This window comes from Spinacia oleracea, chromosome 2 (genome assembly GCF_020520425.1).
Source record: "Spinacia oleracea cultivar Varoflay chromosome 2, BTI_SOV_V1, whole genome shotgun sequence".
Classification (NCBI taxonomy): Eukaryota; Viridiplantae; Streptophyta; class Magnoliopsida; order Caryophyllales; family Amaranthaceae; genus Spinacia; species Spinacia oleracea.
Window position 1 is genome coordinate 97,444,362 of NC_079488.1, and position 13,311 is coordinate 97,457,672.

A 13,311-nucleotide genomic window follows, 5' to 3' on the forward strand; every position below is an offset into this window, starting at 1 on the left:
AAAGCCCTGGTCTTGTCGCTGATGAATTGGGATCCGTTGTCGCATATGATTTCTGATGGCACTCCGAATCTGCATATAATATTAGTCCATATGAACGAACATACCTCTTTGTCTCTTACTTGTTGGAACGCACCTGCTTCTATCCACTTAGAAAAATAATCTGTTAAAGCTAGCATGAAGACCTTTTGTCCTGGGGCGACGGGTAGTTTACCGACGATGTCCATCCCCCATTTCATGAAAGGCCACGGAGTTAAGGTGGGGTGTAAGAATTCAGATGGTTTATGTGTCATACCTGCGTGTCGTTGACATTTGTCGCACTTAGCTACGTACCTCATTGCGTCTTTGAGCATTGTTGGCCAATAGTATCCGTTTCTTTTGATTCTGGTTGACAGGCTTCGTCCTCCTTCGTGTCCGCCGCATTCTCCTTCGTGGTATTGCTTTTGTAGTTTTTCCCATTATGTTTTTTCTGCGCATCGCATCAACATTCCGTTCGCTGATCTTTTAAATAGTATACCCTGCAAAATAACATATCGTGACGCTTTGAAAAGTATTTTCCTGGCCTCGAGCTTGTCGTCGGGTAGGGTTTCGTGTGTTAGGTAGTCGAGGATGGGCTTGGTCCAGCTGTCTGTGTTTGTGGCTGATAGGACGAGGCTGACATCTTGTGATATGTCTTTTTCAATAGCGGGTGACAATAGGTGTACTAGAGGTATGGTCGAGAATGGTGACTTTCTGAGTGCGGATCCTAGATTGGCAAGGGCGTCGGCTTGCGTGTTCAAGTCTCGTGGCACTTGTTTAATGGAGAGGGGTTTGAATTTGGAGGCTAGCTTTTTTGCTTTTTCGAGGTATAAGGTCATTTTCAGGTCTTTAGCCTCATAGTCGCCGTTGATCTGGTTGACGATTAATTGTGAGTCGCTAAATATGTTGAGTCCGATTGCCCCCAATTCTTCAGCTAGCGTCAATCCGGCGATTAACGCCTCGTATTCTGCTTCGTTGTTTGTCGCTTTGAAATCGCAGCATATGGCTTGTGCTATCATGTCCCCTTGTGGTGACTTTAGCACGACGCCTAGACCTGCACCGCGAAAGTTAGACGAACCGTCGACGAAGAGCGTCCATACCTCTTCTACGTTATTGATGAGTTTGACTTCGTCGTCCGCTATTTTCTCCAAGTCGGGGCTAAAGTCTGCCACAAAGTCTGCTAGGGCCTGCGATTTTACCGTTGTTCTTGGTTGGTATTTGATGTCGAAGCTTCCTAGCGCCATCGTCCATTTCTCCATTCGACCTGTTAGTTCTGGTCTACGCATCACAAACTTGATTGGATAATTAGTCATCACCACTATTTGGTGAGTTTCGAAATAATGCCTTAGTTTTCTAGCTGCAGTAACGAGTGCTAAAACGAGTTTTTCGAGGGAGGAATACCTGGTTTCCGCTTCTAGTAGCGACTTACTTATGTAGTAGATAGGTAGCTGTTGCGTTTCGTCTTCTCGAGCTAGGACCGCGCTGACTGCTGTGGAGCTGACGGCTAGGTAGAGTTGTAGGACTTCGCCTTCTTTGGGCTTGGACAAGAGGGGTGGCGACATCATGTATTTTTTGAGGTTTTGCAAGGCTGTTTCGTGGTCGTCGGACCAACTAAAACCTTTGTTTTTGCGCAAGACGTCGTAGAATAGACGACACTTGTCCGACGACCGCGAGATAAAACGATTTAGTGCCGCCACTCTTCCTGTCAAGCGCTGTACCTCTTTTATGTTCCTGGGGGATTGAATGTTGATGATTGCTCGCACCTGGTCGGGGCTGGCCTCGATTCCTCTTTGGGTGACGATGTAACCTAAGAATTTCCCTGCAGACACTCCGAAAGAACATTTAGTTGGGTTAAGTTTCATACCGTATTTCCTCAATATGTCGAAGGATTATCGTAGGTGCTCGACATGGTCGTCGGCCTTCCTTGATTTTACTAGCATGTCGTCGATGTAGACCTCCATCGTGTCTCCAAGTTGGTTTTTGAACATTTTGTTGACCAATCGTTGGTACGTCGCACCTGCATTTTTAAGACCAAAAGGCATGACTTTATAACAATAAATTCCTCTGTCTGTCACAAAAGATGTTTTCTCCTGGTCGTCTGGGTGCATAAGGATCTGGTTGTATCCGGAGTAGGCGTCCATAAATGTTAGTAGCTCGTGTCCAGCAGTGGCGTCGACCAGGGCGTCGATGTGCGGCAGCGGGAATGGGTCTTTAGGGCATGCTTTGTTGATGTCTGTGAAATCGATACAGACTCTCCACTTTCCGTTCTTTTTATTGACGACGACGACATTTGCTAACCAATCTGGATACTTGACTTCTCTGACATTCCCGGAGTCTATCAGTTTTTGGACCTCTTCGTCTATGATTTTATTTCTCTCAGGTGCGAATTTTCGTCGTTTCTGCTTCACTGGCTTAAAGTTGGGGTCGACATTGAGTTTGTGGGTGATGACGTCTGGACTGATTCCTGTCATGTCCTCGTGCGACCAAGCGAAGCAGTCCGAGTTTTCTCTTAGGAATGACACTATCTGACTTTTGATGTTGTCAGGCAGCGACGCTCCGATCCTTACTACTTGGTCTGGCTTTGTCTGATCTAGTATTATCTCATCGATCTGTTGGTCGTCGGGGTCGTCTACCGTCGACCCTGGCTGTAATTGCTAGATGGATGACTTTGATGGTTTCAGCGCCGTTTCATAACATTTCTTTGCGTCCCTTTGCTGTCCTTTGATTTCCATGACTCCCCATTTGGTTGGGAACTTGATTGACTAGTGGTATGTCGACGGCACCGCTTTCATTTTGTGGATCCATGGTCGTCCCAAAATGACGTTGTATGCTGATGGGCAGTTGACGACGTTGAACTTGGTCATCACATTAACACCTTCTGCGTACGTAGGCAGCGATATCTCTCCTACTGTTCGTAGCGATTCTCCACTGAATCCTACTAGGACTGTCGACCTTCTGATTATACTCTTTTCGTCTAGTCCCATTTCTTGCAGAGCCTCTAGGAACAATACGTTTGCTGAACTGCCGTTGTCGATCAATATTCTTTTGATGAGAGCGTTGCCCATTGGGAGCGATATGACTAGCCCGTCATGATGTTCCTGTTGTGTGTCGGTTGAATCTGAGTCGTCGAAGGTTATTATCATCGCTGCTAATGACTTATCGAGTGCTACTTCGTCTTCGATTTGCCCCTCTTTGACGGCTTCAGATTCGCCTCTGTTGATTTTTTTAGCTGCAGAAGAAGTTAGTCCACATATATCTGAACCACCAGAAATAACGTTTACCACTTTTTCGAACGTGGGCGGGGCCGGTCGGTCGCCGCTTGGTGCTGGGTTGGGTTGGGAGTTGCTATCCTTGTTGTACGTCTCCTTTCCTTTGTCGCTCAGTAGGTCCTTCAGGTGGCCTCTTTTCAGTAGATACGCTACCTCCTTTTTGAGGGAGATGCATTCCTCGGTTGTGTGGCCATTGTCGCGGTGGAAGTCGCACCACCTGCTCATGTCCTTCGTAGAGTCTGGTATGTCGCTCTTCTTAGGCCATCTGACGGTACCACCTACACTTTGAAGGGCGTTCACCACGCCTCCGATGTCGACGTTGAAGCCATACTCGGAGATGGGGGGATAAACGACCCGTTCATTCCTGTAAACATTGTTAGTATCATCATATTGATTGACATTTTGTACCTGATTCTGGCGGTTGTATGGTTGGTGTCTCCAGCTGTTATTCCTTGGGGTGTACGACCTCCTGTCGCTGCTGCCCCCTGCTGGTCGCTGAGAAACAATTCGTGTAATCTCGTCGTCTTCAATCCGCATCTGGGCAGTGGCCCTCGATCTGACCTCTTCGAAGGTTGCACAGGGATATTTGGTTAGTTCCCGGTACAGCTCCGAGTTGGGGACGAGGCCTCTCTTGAATTCTTCGATGGCTGTCCTGACATCACAGTTTTTTATACTAAATTTCTCACAATTAAAACGGTTAAAATAATCGCGTAGGGGTTCGGTAGGTCCTTGGACCAACCGATAGAGGTCACTTGTTTGTTTCTCCAACTGGCGACTGCTGGCGAATTGTTGGTAGAAGGCGTTGATGAGGTCGGACAGGCAGAAGATGGATCCAGGTGTTATGTTCATGAGCCATTCCAGGGCAGCTCCGTCGAGGGTTCCTCCGAAGGATTTGCACATGACGGGCTCGACCAGGTCGTAGGGGATGTCGATCTGCCACATTCGCTGCTTGTAGAAGTTGACGTGTCTGTATGGATCAGACGTTCCGTCGTACAGGGTGGTCCAGGTAGGGAGTCGGAGCTGGTGTGGTACCGTCACCCTAGCGATCGCTTCACAGAACGGCGACGCTGCATACCCGTCGGTCGGTTCGGTTTCCACGGGCGTGGGTGCCCCTGACAGTTTGGTCATCAGCTTCATCATCAACGAGCATCGCTTCTTCATGTGAGTTTCCATCTTATTTAGGCGCTTGGTGACGGGGTCCAGTGTTGCTTCATCCTCTTCCCCATGTGGCTCCTCGCCGTCGGACAGGTCCTCGGAGTCGTCAGTCATCTCGAATATCAACTTCTTCGGTTTTGCACCTGGCTTGTAACGCGATTGATACTTGGTGCTTTTCACAGATTCGAGCTCCTTCTGGAGGTTTTCAATGGAGACCCTTTCTTGGGACAGCTCTGCTTGGGCCTTCTCGTAGGCCGCTTTCATCTCTGCGAGCGTCATCTCTTCAGTAGTCATGGTGTGTAGGGTGATTTTGTGTGAAACCTAGTTAATGTCCCCACAGACGGCGCCAAACTGTTTATGCCAAATTTCGTCTAGGGGCGACCTTTGGCTTGGGTCGACACTAACTAAGCAAGAATTAAATAAAGGAAGACAAAAGAGACACGACACAGAGAAGTGTTGACGCGGAAAACCCAGGAATAAGGTAAAAAACCGCGGATAGCTATGAGGCTATCAATCCACTAAGTTTCCTATCTGATTGTTTGTATATTATTCTAGAAATCAATGTAGCAAAATTAAAAAGTGAATACAAGAGCAATATGAATGCTTTAATAGCTTGAGAGTATGAGAGCTTGAGTTAACGTGTCCTTTCCTTGTCACCGTCTTCTTCTTTTATACGTTGGTCTCTTCACTTAGTTGGTTAGGAGAATCCCTAAAAGATAGGGGTTATCCGTTGCCCATGATTTTCTATTCCTTTCAACTACTTCCGTGATCTTCTCACCGTCTCTTGGACCTTTTCTTCCCTTATGACGGCGCTGTGGATCTTAGGCTTTGGGCCTGGCTTTTGCCCTAGTCCCGTTTGTCCCAATCATCGACGTCGTTGGACCTATGTCGCCTATAGGCTATCGCTTATCCTTCGTTGTTCGACGTCGCATCTGACATGTCCTCTTGACTCGACCTCGACCTGCGACACGATCAAACCTAGTTGACACGACATGATCAAACGTCAGAGCGGTTAAGTCGTTAGTCCAAAAAGTGGGATAACAGTATACTTTCCATTTTTTTCATGTCATGGTCCCCACTTCCAGTTATACTTCTTCTGTCCCTGAATACTCGCGACCGCTTTCCTTATAAATTCGTCCCTAAATACTCGTCCCACTTTCCTTATAAAGCCGTCCCTTAATACTCGCCCCGTTTCTATGAATGACATACTTCTACTTATATTATGTCACTTCTTTCACTTACCATGGACCCACATATATATTCTTACTTCCTAAAAAAAACCATTAAATTATTTTATCTACACCCACCCTACCCCTTTATTTGACAAATATCCCACTAAATATATAAAGAAAAAATACCCCACTATCAACTACCACCTAATAAATTAATAAGTCAATTAAATTACCTAAAACTCTATGTCGGTCAAACCGGGACGAGTATTAAGGGACGGAGGGATATTAAACTGTTTCTCCCTCTCGTGGTCCTAACACTTACTCACATCCACTTTTTACTACGGAGTACTTTAAATAATCGACCTATTATAATTTCTTACAATAAATAATAACTTAATACCCCATTTTTATCTTATTTTAATAAATTTAACTCACCCTCCTAAAATTATGTGTCAGTCAAACTGTATCTTTTAATTAAATACGGAGGGAGCACTTGAAACTTTTGTCAAATTGCAAGCAAGTCATTAGCTACAAACCATTGGAGATGCTCTAAGTAAAAATTTAAGCAAAAGTATCTATACTATATATTAAAAGACGTCTATAAGAAAGTATACGTGACACGTGACGCTCTAGTCATTGGTCCTTCACTCCATTTAATGGAATATACATTCCAAAAATGTCAAACATGGTTTGCATAAGGTTAGAACCCCTGACATTGAGTTTAAACAATAAATTTTTTACCACTAAGCTTGTTTCATGATATCATTGCAAAAAAAAATGTAAATGTTATTAATGTAGTAACTCGGGACATCACCCGAGCCCAAAAACTGTTTTTTTTTTTTTTCAAAACATGTCATCCTACGTACAATATATTGTTCAAGGAAATTAATTTACAAATTAAAGACCAATTTTCTTTTTCTTTGGTGCGTGCAGGAAGAACCTCAAGAAGAAAACTAAAATGATCCTAGATCATAAATGCCATTTTTATAAGTTTAACTAGCTAAACTAGTTAGTACGTCAGTGGTTTGGTACAAAATACATACCGTGTTTGAATTTTATGCTATATACGGAGTAGTTAACAAAGATTATACGCTCAGACTACAAAAATCCCATGCTTATTGTTTGCAGACGATAGTCTCCTTTTATGTAAAGCCACTAACTCCGCTTGCCATAATTTACTAAAAGTTATCACTGACTTCTGTAAACTCTCAGGTCAACTAGTGAATTTCCATAAATCAGCTATTATCTTCTCGAAAAATATCAACCACTCCAAAAGAGACTCCTTGGCTAGTATTTTTAATATGACTAAATCAGGGTCTCTAGGTAGATATTTGGGAGCTCACTTCTCGAATTACACACCTACAAGATCTGACTACCAACGAATCATGCAAAAAAATGATCGCTGTATAAATTCCTGGCAAGCCAACTTTCTCTCCAAAGCGGGTAGAACAACGCTTATTCAAAGTAACCTAGAAGCTCTCCCTTCCCACATATGTTCTTCCTTCCTGCTTCCACGGAAGACTTGCCATCAATTGGACAATGTTCATCGACAATTCTTTTGGAACCAATCCAGGTCAGGTAATGCGCTCCCTCTCATCGCCTGGAATAAAGTTTGTCAACCTAAAGACTAAGGGGGGCTAGGTTTAAGGCGAACCTACCCCTTGAACAGAGCATACATTGCAAAGCTAGGCTGGAAAATACTGACAGACAACAATAACCTCTGGACAAAAATCATGAGGAAAAAGTATCTTCAGAACACAAATTTTTTCTCAGCTAAGAAGAAGATTAAAGATTCTCCTATTTGGATTAGCATTTTAAATCAACGGGAAATATTACGGAAAGGAATAAGATGGAAGGTAGGTAATGGGAATCACATCAATTTTTGAAAAGATAACTGGGTTGGTCAATATGCCCTATCTGATCTCCCGGGTAGCTATCCCAATAGTAGTATGGGAGATTGCAAAGTAAATTCGTTCATTGATGATACCAAAAATTGGGATATAAGGAAACTTTCCTTGATCTTTTCACCTGAGTTGGTACAAAAAATTAAAGGGATTCCTATCCCTGTTAATGATGTGCCTGACAACCCTATTTGGGGATGCACAAACTCGGGAAAATTTTCAGTTAAATCTGCTACCTGGCTCGCCCACGAGCTTCCAGTTTCTAATGGAAAATGGGAGTTTAGATGGATTTGGAAACTCAATATAGCGCCAAAATTAAAAAATTTCCTATGGCAAATTTGTCACAAAAGTATTCCAACTAAGGAGACTCTTTTTCATAGGAAAATTATCCCTTCAAGTTTCTGCCCTAGATGTAACCATGCCAGTGAGAACTTTGATCACATCTTTCTCACTTGTGAACACTCAAAGAATATTTGGACTCATAGGCTAACAAAAAATTGGCTCGATTTCTCTTTCCCTATGACTGATTTTTTCAAAACTTTAGACTACCTTAGACGTAATCAAGTTGCTCTCCGAAAATTCATTACCGTTTGCTGGACTATTTGGAAGGAAAGGAATGCCTTAGTGTTCTCCAACATCAAGCTTTCTCCTTGTCGCTGCTATTTCAAAGCTCTTAACACCTTCAAAGAATGGGAGTTTAGACTTCAGATTGACTCACAACAACTTAGAGGTAACCATTTCAACACTCATCATCCTTCCACCTCTCAACCAATCACCTCACAACCCATCCTTGTTCAGTGGTTCCCACCCCCAACGGGCGCCTTCAAGCTTAATTTCGACGGGTCACGCAAAGATTCGTCAGCAGCAGGTGGCATCATCATCAGGAACAGCAATGGGGAACCGATCATTGCCAAATCTTTTAACCTGGGGAACTCTCAAGTCTACATGGCAAAAGCCCTTGCTCTTCATAAGGGCATCCAAGAGGCCATCAAACTTGGCATCAAAGACATTTACATTGAAGGTGATAACCTACTTGTGATCAACTCGCTAAAAGGAACCTGGAGCCCCCCGTGGAAGCTTCAAAACATTATTCAAGACAGCAGGACTCTTCTTCAGCAATTTCACTCCACCCATATCAAGCATATCTTCCGAGAAGCAAACAGAGCAGCAAATTGGATAGCTAATGTAGGTCATCTTATTGTTGAACCAATGTGTATTACCCCGAACTCTAGCCCAAACTTAGAAAATATTGTTCAGAGTGACCGCTTAGGTTTCACCCTTGTGCGAGGGGGAACCTAAGTTCTTTTTTCTTACTTTATATATAAAAAAAAACAAAGTTTATACGCTCAATCTTTAAGATTACAGACGTACAATTGTATTATTGTACTCCCTTCGTTCCGGAATACACGCATCGCTTTCCTTGTAAAACCGTCCCGGAATACTTGCGCCATTTCTATTAATGGCGTATTTTTCTAATTTTATATTGTTTCTCTCACTTACCTAAGGTCTCACTTGTATTTATAATATCTAAAAAAAATATTAAAAAGATCACCGTACCCCTACCCCCACCACCCTCAAAATTTGACACATATCTCACTAACTATATTAAAAAAAATACCTAACATCAATCAGTGGCGGAGCCACGTAGGTGGAAGGGGGTCCAAAAAAAAATTGGAAAAAAACTTATAGTTGAGATCTAAGGGATCTGTTATTATATAGAACCGATCTCTTAGGTTATACTTATTTATACTACAAACATCCCTACGAGACCAGCCTTCAAAATAACCGGTCTCTTAGAGTTTTGAAAAACAACGGGAGATAATCCTAAGAGACCAGTCTTTAGAAACAACTGGTCTTTTATCAATTAAATTATCTTAAACTATAAGCCGGTCAAACCAGTGTGAGTATTACGGAATGGAGGGAGTATTCCCTAACATTGTTTAGATTAAGGAGATAAAAATTTGATTATAATACAAGTGGGATGAAAATAAAGAAAAGCAAGATCAAATATTTAATAATGTGAATAATAAAGCCAAAAAGGCATAAAAAATTGGAGAAGAAAAAAGTGCCATGGAAAGGTACTAATGAATCACAGGTATCTTTAAAAACAAGCTGTAATGTTGAAAATTTATTGTGTAACTTAGATTAGACTGATCAATTATTATTAGCCCGTGATTACATGTCTATATCAACTTGTACATTTTGTATATCTAAAAAACATGCACTTGCTTTTTCTATTAGGAACCTTTACTAGCTAGGGTTAAGGTCAACGGACAATGACCATATTAATTAAAAGGTTGTAGTGTTGTACTATTAGGATAGGTTTATATCTGTGAGAACTGATCTTGGCACACATTTTTTTTGGTTATACTATAAGTAGTTCCCACCGCCTTCAACGAGTGGATTAATCTCATGCGGGAGTTTACATGGGTAACTCGATGGACAGCATCCCTCCCAGTTGAGATATTGGCACACATTTATAATAGTGCATAATTTATTATGCTCCCGTGAACACTACGTAATGAACATTGTTGAAATTGCCTTAAATGGCTACTAGGGCCATAGATAGATAGTTGACTATTTTAACGGCAGGGGCATGCGACGTTTGGGGTGGGGTGGTGGGGTCAGAGGTGAGGTATTACGGTGGTCAACGTTTTGTGGTGTAGAGAGAAAAAAGAAACATTTTGTCCAAAAACCATATATGTATCCTATCCCATTATGAGGAAAATCTTCCCATGTTGTGAGGGTATATTTCATTATGCCTTACATCTTCTTAGATTTCCTAAAAAAAAAAAAAACTTAAACAATAAAGGCGTGTTGATAAATGGTTTTACATCCTCATTTTGCATATTACTCCCTCCGTTTCGTAATAATGAGATAGTTTTCTTAATTGAGTATTTCAAAATAATATGGACAATGTGCTTTATTCTAAATTTGGTATATGACTCATCATATTTAATGAATTCATACTAATCTTTTTTCCACTTTACTTATAACTTTCCACTCAATCTACTTTTATATATTTTTTTACTCATAACTTTCCACCCAACCTATTTTTTTATTGTTCTTTTCTAACACCACTCCACTCAACCTAATATTTTATTATTCTTTTCTTACAACATTTCACTTTTCCCATACTTATTTCTTACATTCTAAATTTCCAATCATTCGTGAAATGCGTAAGTGTCCTCATTATTTCAAAACGAATGTAGTATATCTTAGTGTTGCCTAGTTTATATTATTCGCAGTGTTTGTGTTTCTTTTCTGTACTTGTGTTTCTAGAAAAGATCAGGTCTTGTGCAGACCATTGCATACATCAAGCTTCCTATTGCACTAGCATAGGGAACGCGAGACTTATACTCCTTCTCCTCAGCAAACTAAGGTGCAAAAGCAACAGGCAAATGTGCATTTGCAGCACTAGGAGTATCTATGTTGTAGACATACCAAATCTTGACAAAATCTTCTGAATGTATCCCGTCTGTGATAAGAAGAGTTTCTCCTTGCTTATATCCCTATAAATCTCCATCCCTAGAATTTTCCGAGCCGCACCCAAATCTTTCATCTCAAACCCAGCACTAAGGAGATCCTTCAACTTCTTAACATCAGACTTGTTCTCTGCAGCTAACAACATATCATCTACATACAGGACCAGATAAATCAAGGAACCATTTGATGCCTTGCTGTAGTAAACACAACAATCATACGGACTCCTGGTGAAGCAAATCTCTATCATATAGCTGTCGAATCACTTATACCACTACCTCAGAGACTGCTTTAGTCCATACAAGGATTTCTTCAACTTGCAAACATAGTCTTCCTTACCAGGAACCTGAAAACCATCTAGCTGAGTCATGTTTATCTCCTCTTCCAACTCTTCATGCAGAAAAGTTGTCTTCACATCTAGTTGTTCAAGCTCCAAATCCTTATGTGCAACTATTGCTAGTAGTACCCTAATGGAAGTGTGTCTAACCACTTGTGAAAAAATCTCATTGTAGTCTACTCCCTCTTCTAAATGAACCCTCTAGCTACTACTCCAGCTTTATACTTGATACCCTCAACATATGTTTCTCCTTCCTTATTCTTATAGACTCATTTACAAGTGACGATCTTTCTGTCTCCGGGTCTCTTGGTTAATTCCCAAGTCTGATTCTTATGAAATGATTCCATCTCATCTCCCATTGCAGCAATCCATTGGGTAGACTCAGTATATGTAACTTCTTCTTTGTAGGTGGATGGCTCATCAGAGTTAGGATCCACCTCTTCAGCAACCTGTAGTTAAGGCGAATTTATATGGTTGCCCCTAAATAGATGTGGTTTTTAGAAGCTACTTTTTATATTGCCTCTAATTATATTTTAAAGAAAATATTATATGATTGCCTCTAAATGTATGTGATTTTAGAAGCAACATATATATTAAAATGCCTCAAAAAGGGGCCGTCATTTAAAGGCAACCATTAATCGACATAATTATTATAGGCATCCAATATTTTGCTTCAAAAACTCATTAGAGGCGGTTTTTAAAGCAATTACATCTTTCCCTTGTAAGCGATTTTTGTTGTAGTGTTAATCTAATACTTCATAGCTAGGTAACTTTTTCACATTTTTTCATTTTGTTCATTAATATTAATATTAATACAATATTATATGTTAAGACGTTTTATTTTTTGAATAAAAAACATTTATATAAATAATTCAAGTTCTATATAAATAAAAAGTAGTTAAATCATGAGAATGGTCACAATAATAATATGTAATTTCTTTTTGAGTATGTAATTTACAATAACAATATTATAAATATGAATGAAATTTGTTTTACGTGTAATATATTGATTATGACTATAATAAATTAACTTATTAAATTAATAATAATTTAACCTATTAAATCTTAATTCTTAATTAAGAATCAGATAAAATCATATCAGAAACAATAAGTTCAGATTAGACCATATCAGAAAAATAAGTTCAGATCAGATCAGAAGAAATAAAGTAAACTAAATAGGGCCTTAGTCAAAATAATTTCAAATGTGTATGGTTTCGGAACTACTCTAGACTAACTAATTAAGTCAAGTATTTGGATATGAATCAGCAAAGGGCTTGCACGCACAAGGTGTACAATAAATTTATTGTACACCTTGGTAATTTCTCCCAGAATTTGTATCTTTTACCTAATTTTTTGTAACTTTTAGTATGTTTTAATTAACTTTATATTATTAAAAAAAAAGGTTCATAGATAAGTATTTTATAGGTTTAAATGATTAATTTTATACATTATTAGTGATTTTGAAAAAAATAATATTTATTTAAATAAAAAAAATTATCATTAAAAATTAGATAAGTTTTACATATATAAGACTACCTTTTAAACATTTTCAATTAATTTTTACTTGAGTGTATAATAAAATAATATTTATTGTGTACCTCTTATATATAAGAAACTAGTCTTATATGCACGCTATGCGTGCGAATATAAGAAATAGATTTGTGTTATTACATTTAAACCTGGAATAACATGTAAACATATAAAATAAATTTGATGTATGCGAATATAAGAAACATATAAGTTACATAGAGCCGAACGCATATAAACAGATTGATTAAAATGGTAAGAATTTATTTAAGGGGCTAGATTGATTAAAATGTTTCTCTGGGCTTTTCCTATTGGGTAGGTTATCATTATATTCTCTATTCTATAAGTGTGAATGATATTTTAGTAATCCAAGGTGACACCAAAAGTGGATTTACTAAAATAAGATCAGCTAATTCACTTATATAATACTATTTTTATTCGCACGCGATGCG

At 39.7% G+C, this 13,311-nt stretch overlaps 1 protein-coding gene across 1 annotated transcript; it reads right to left on the reverse strand.

Moving 5' to 3' along the window:
- Positions 1-2,777: 2,777 nt before the first annotated feature.
- Positions 2,778-4,733, reverse strand: LOC110802955 (uncharacterized). Its single transcript, XM_022008416.2, has one exon. The coding sequence runs from the start codon at positions 4,731-4,733 to the stop codon at positions 2,778-2,780; it is 1,956 nt and encodes a 651-aa protein (XP_021864108.2).
- Between the last annotated feature and the right edge of the window lie 8,578 nt (positions 4,734-13,311).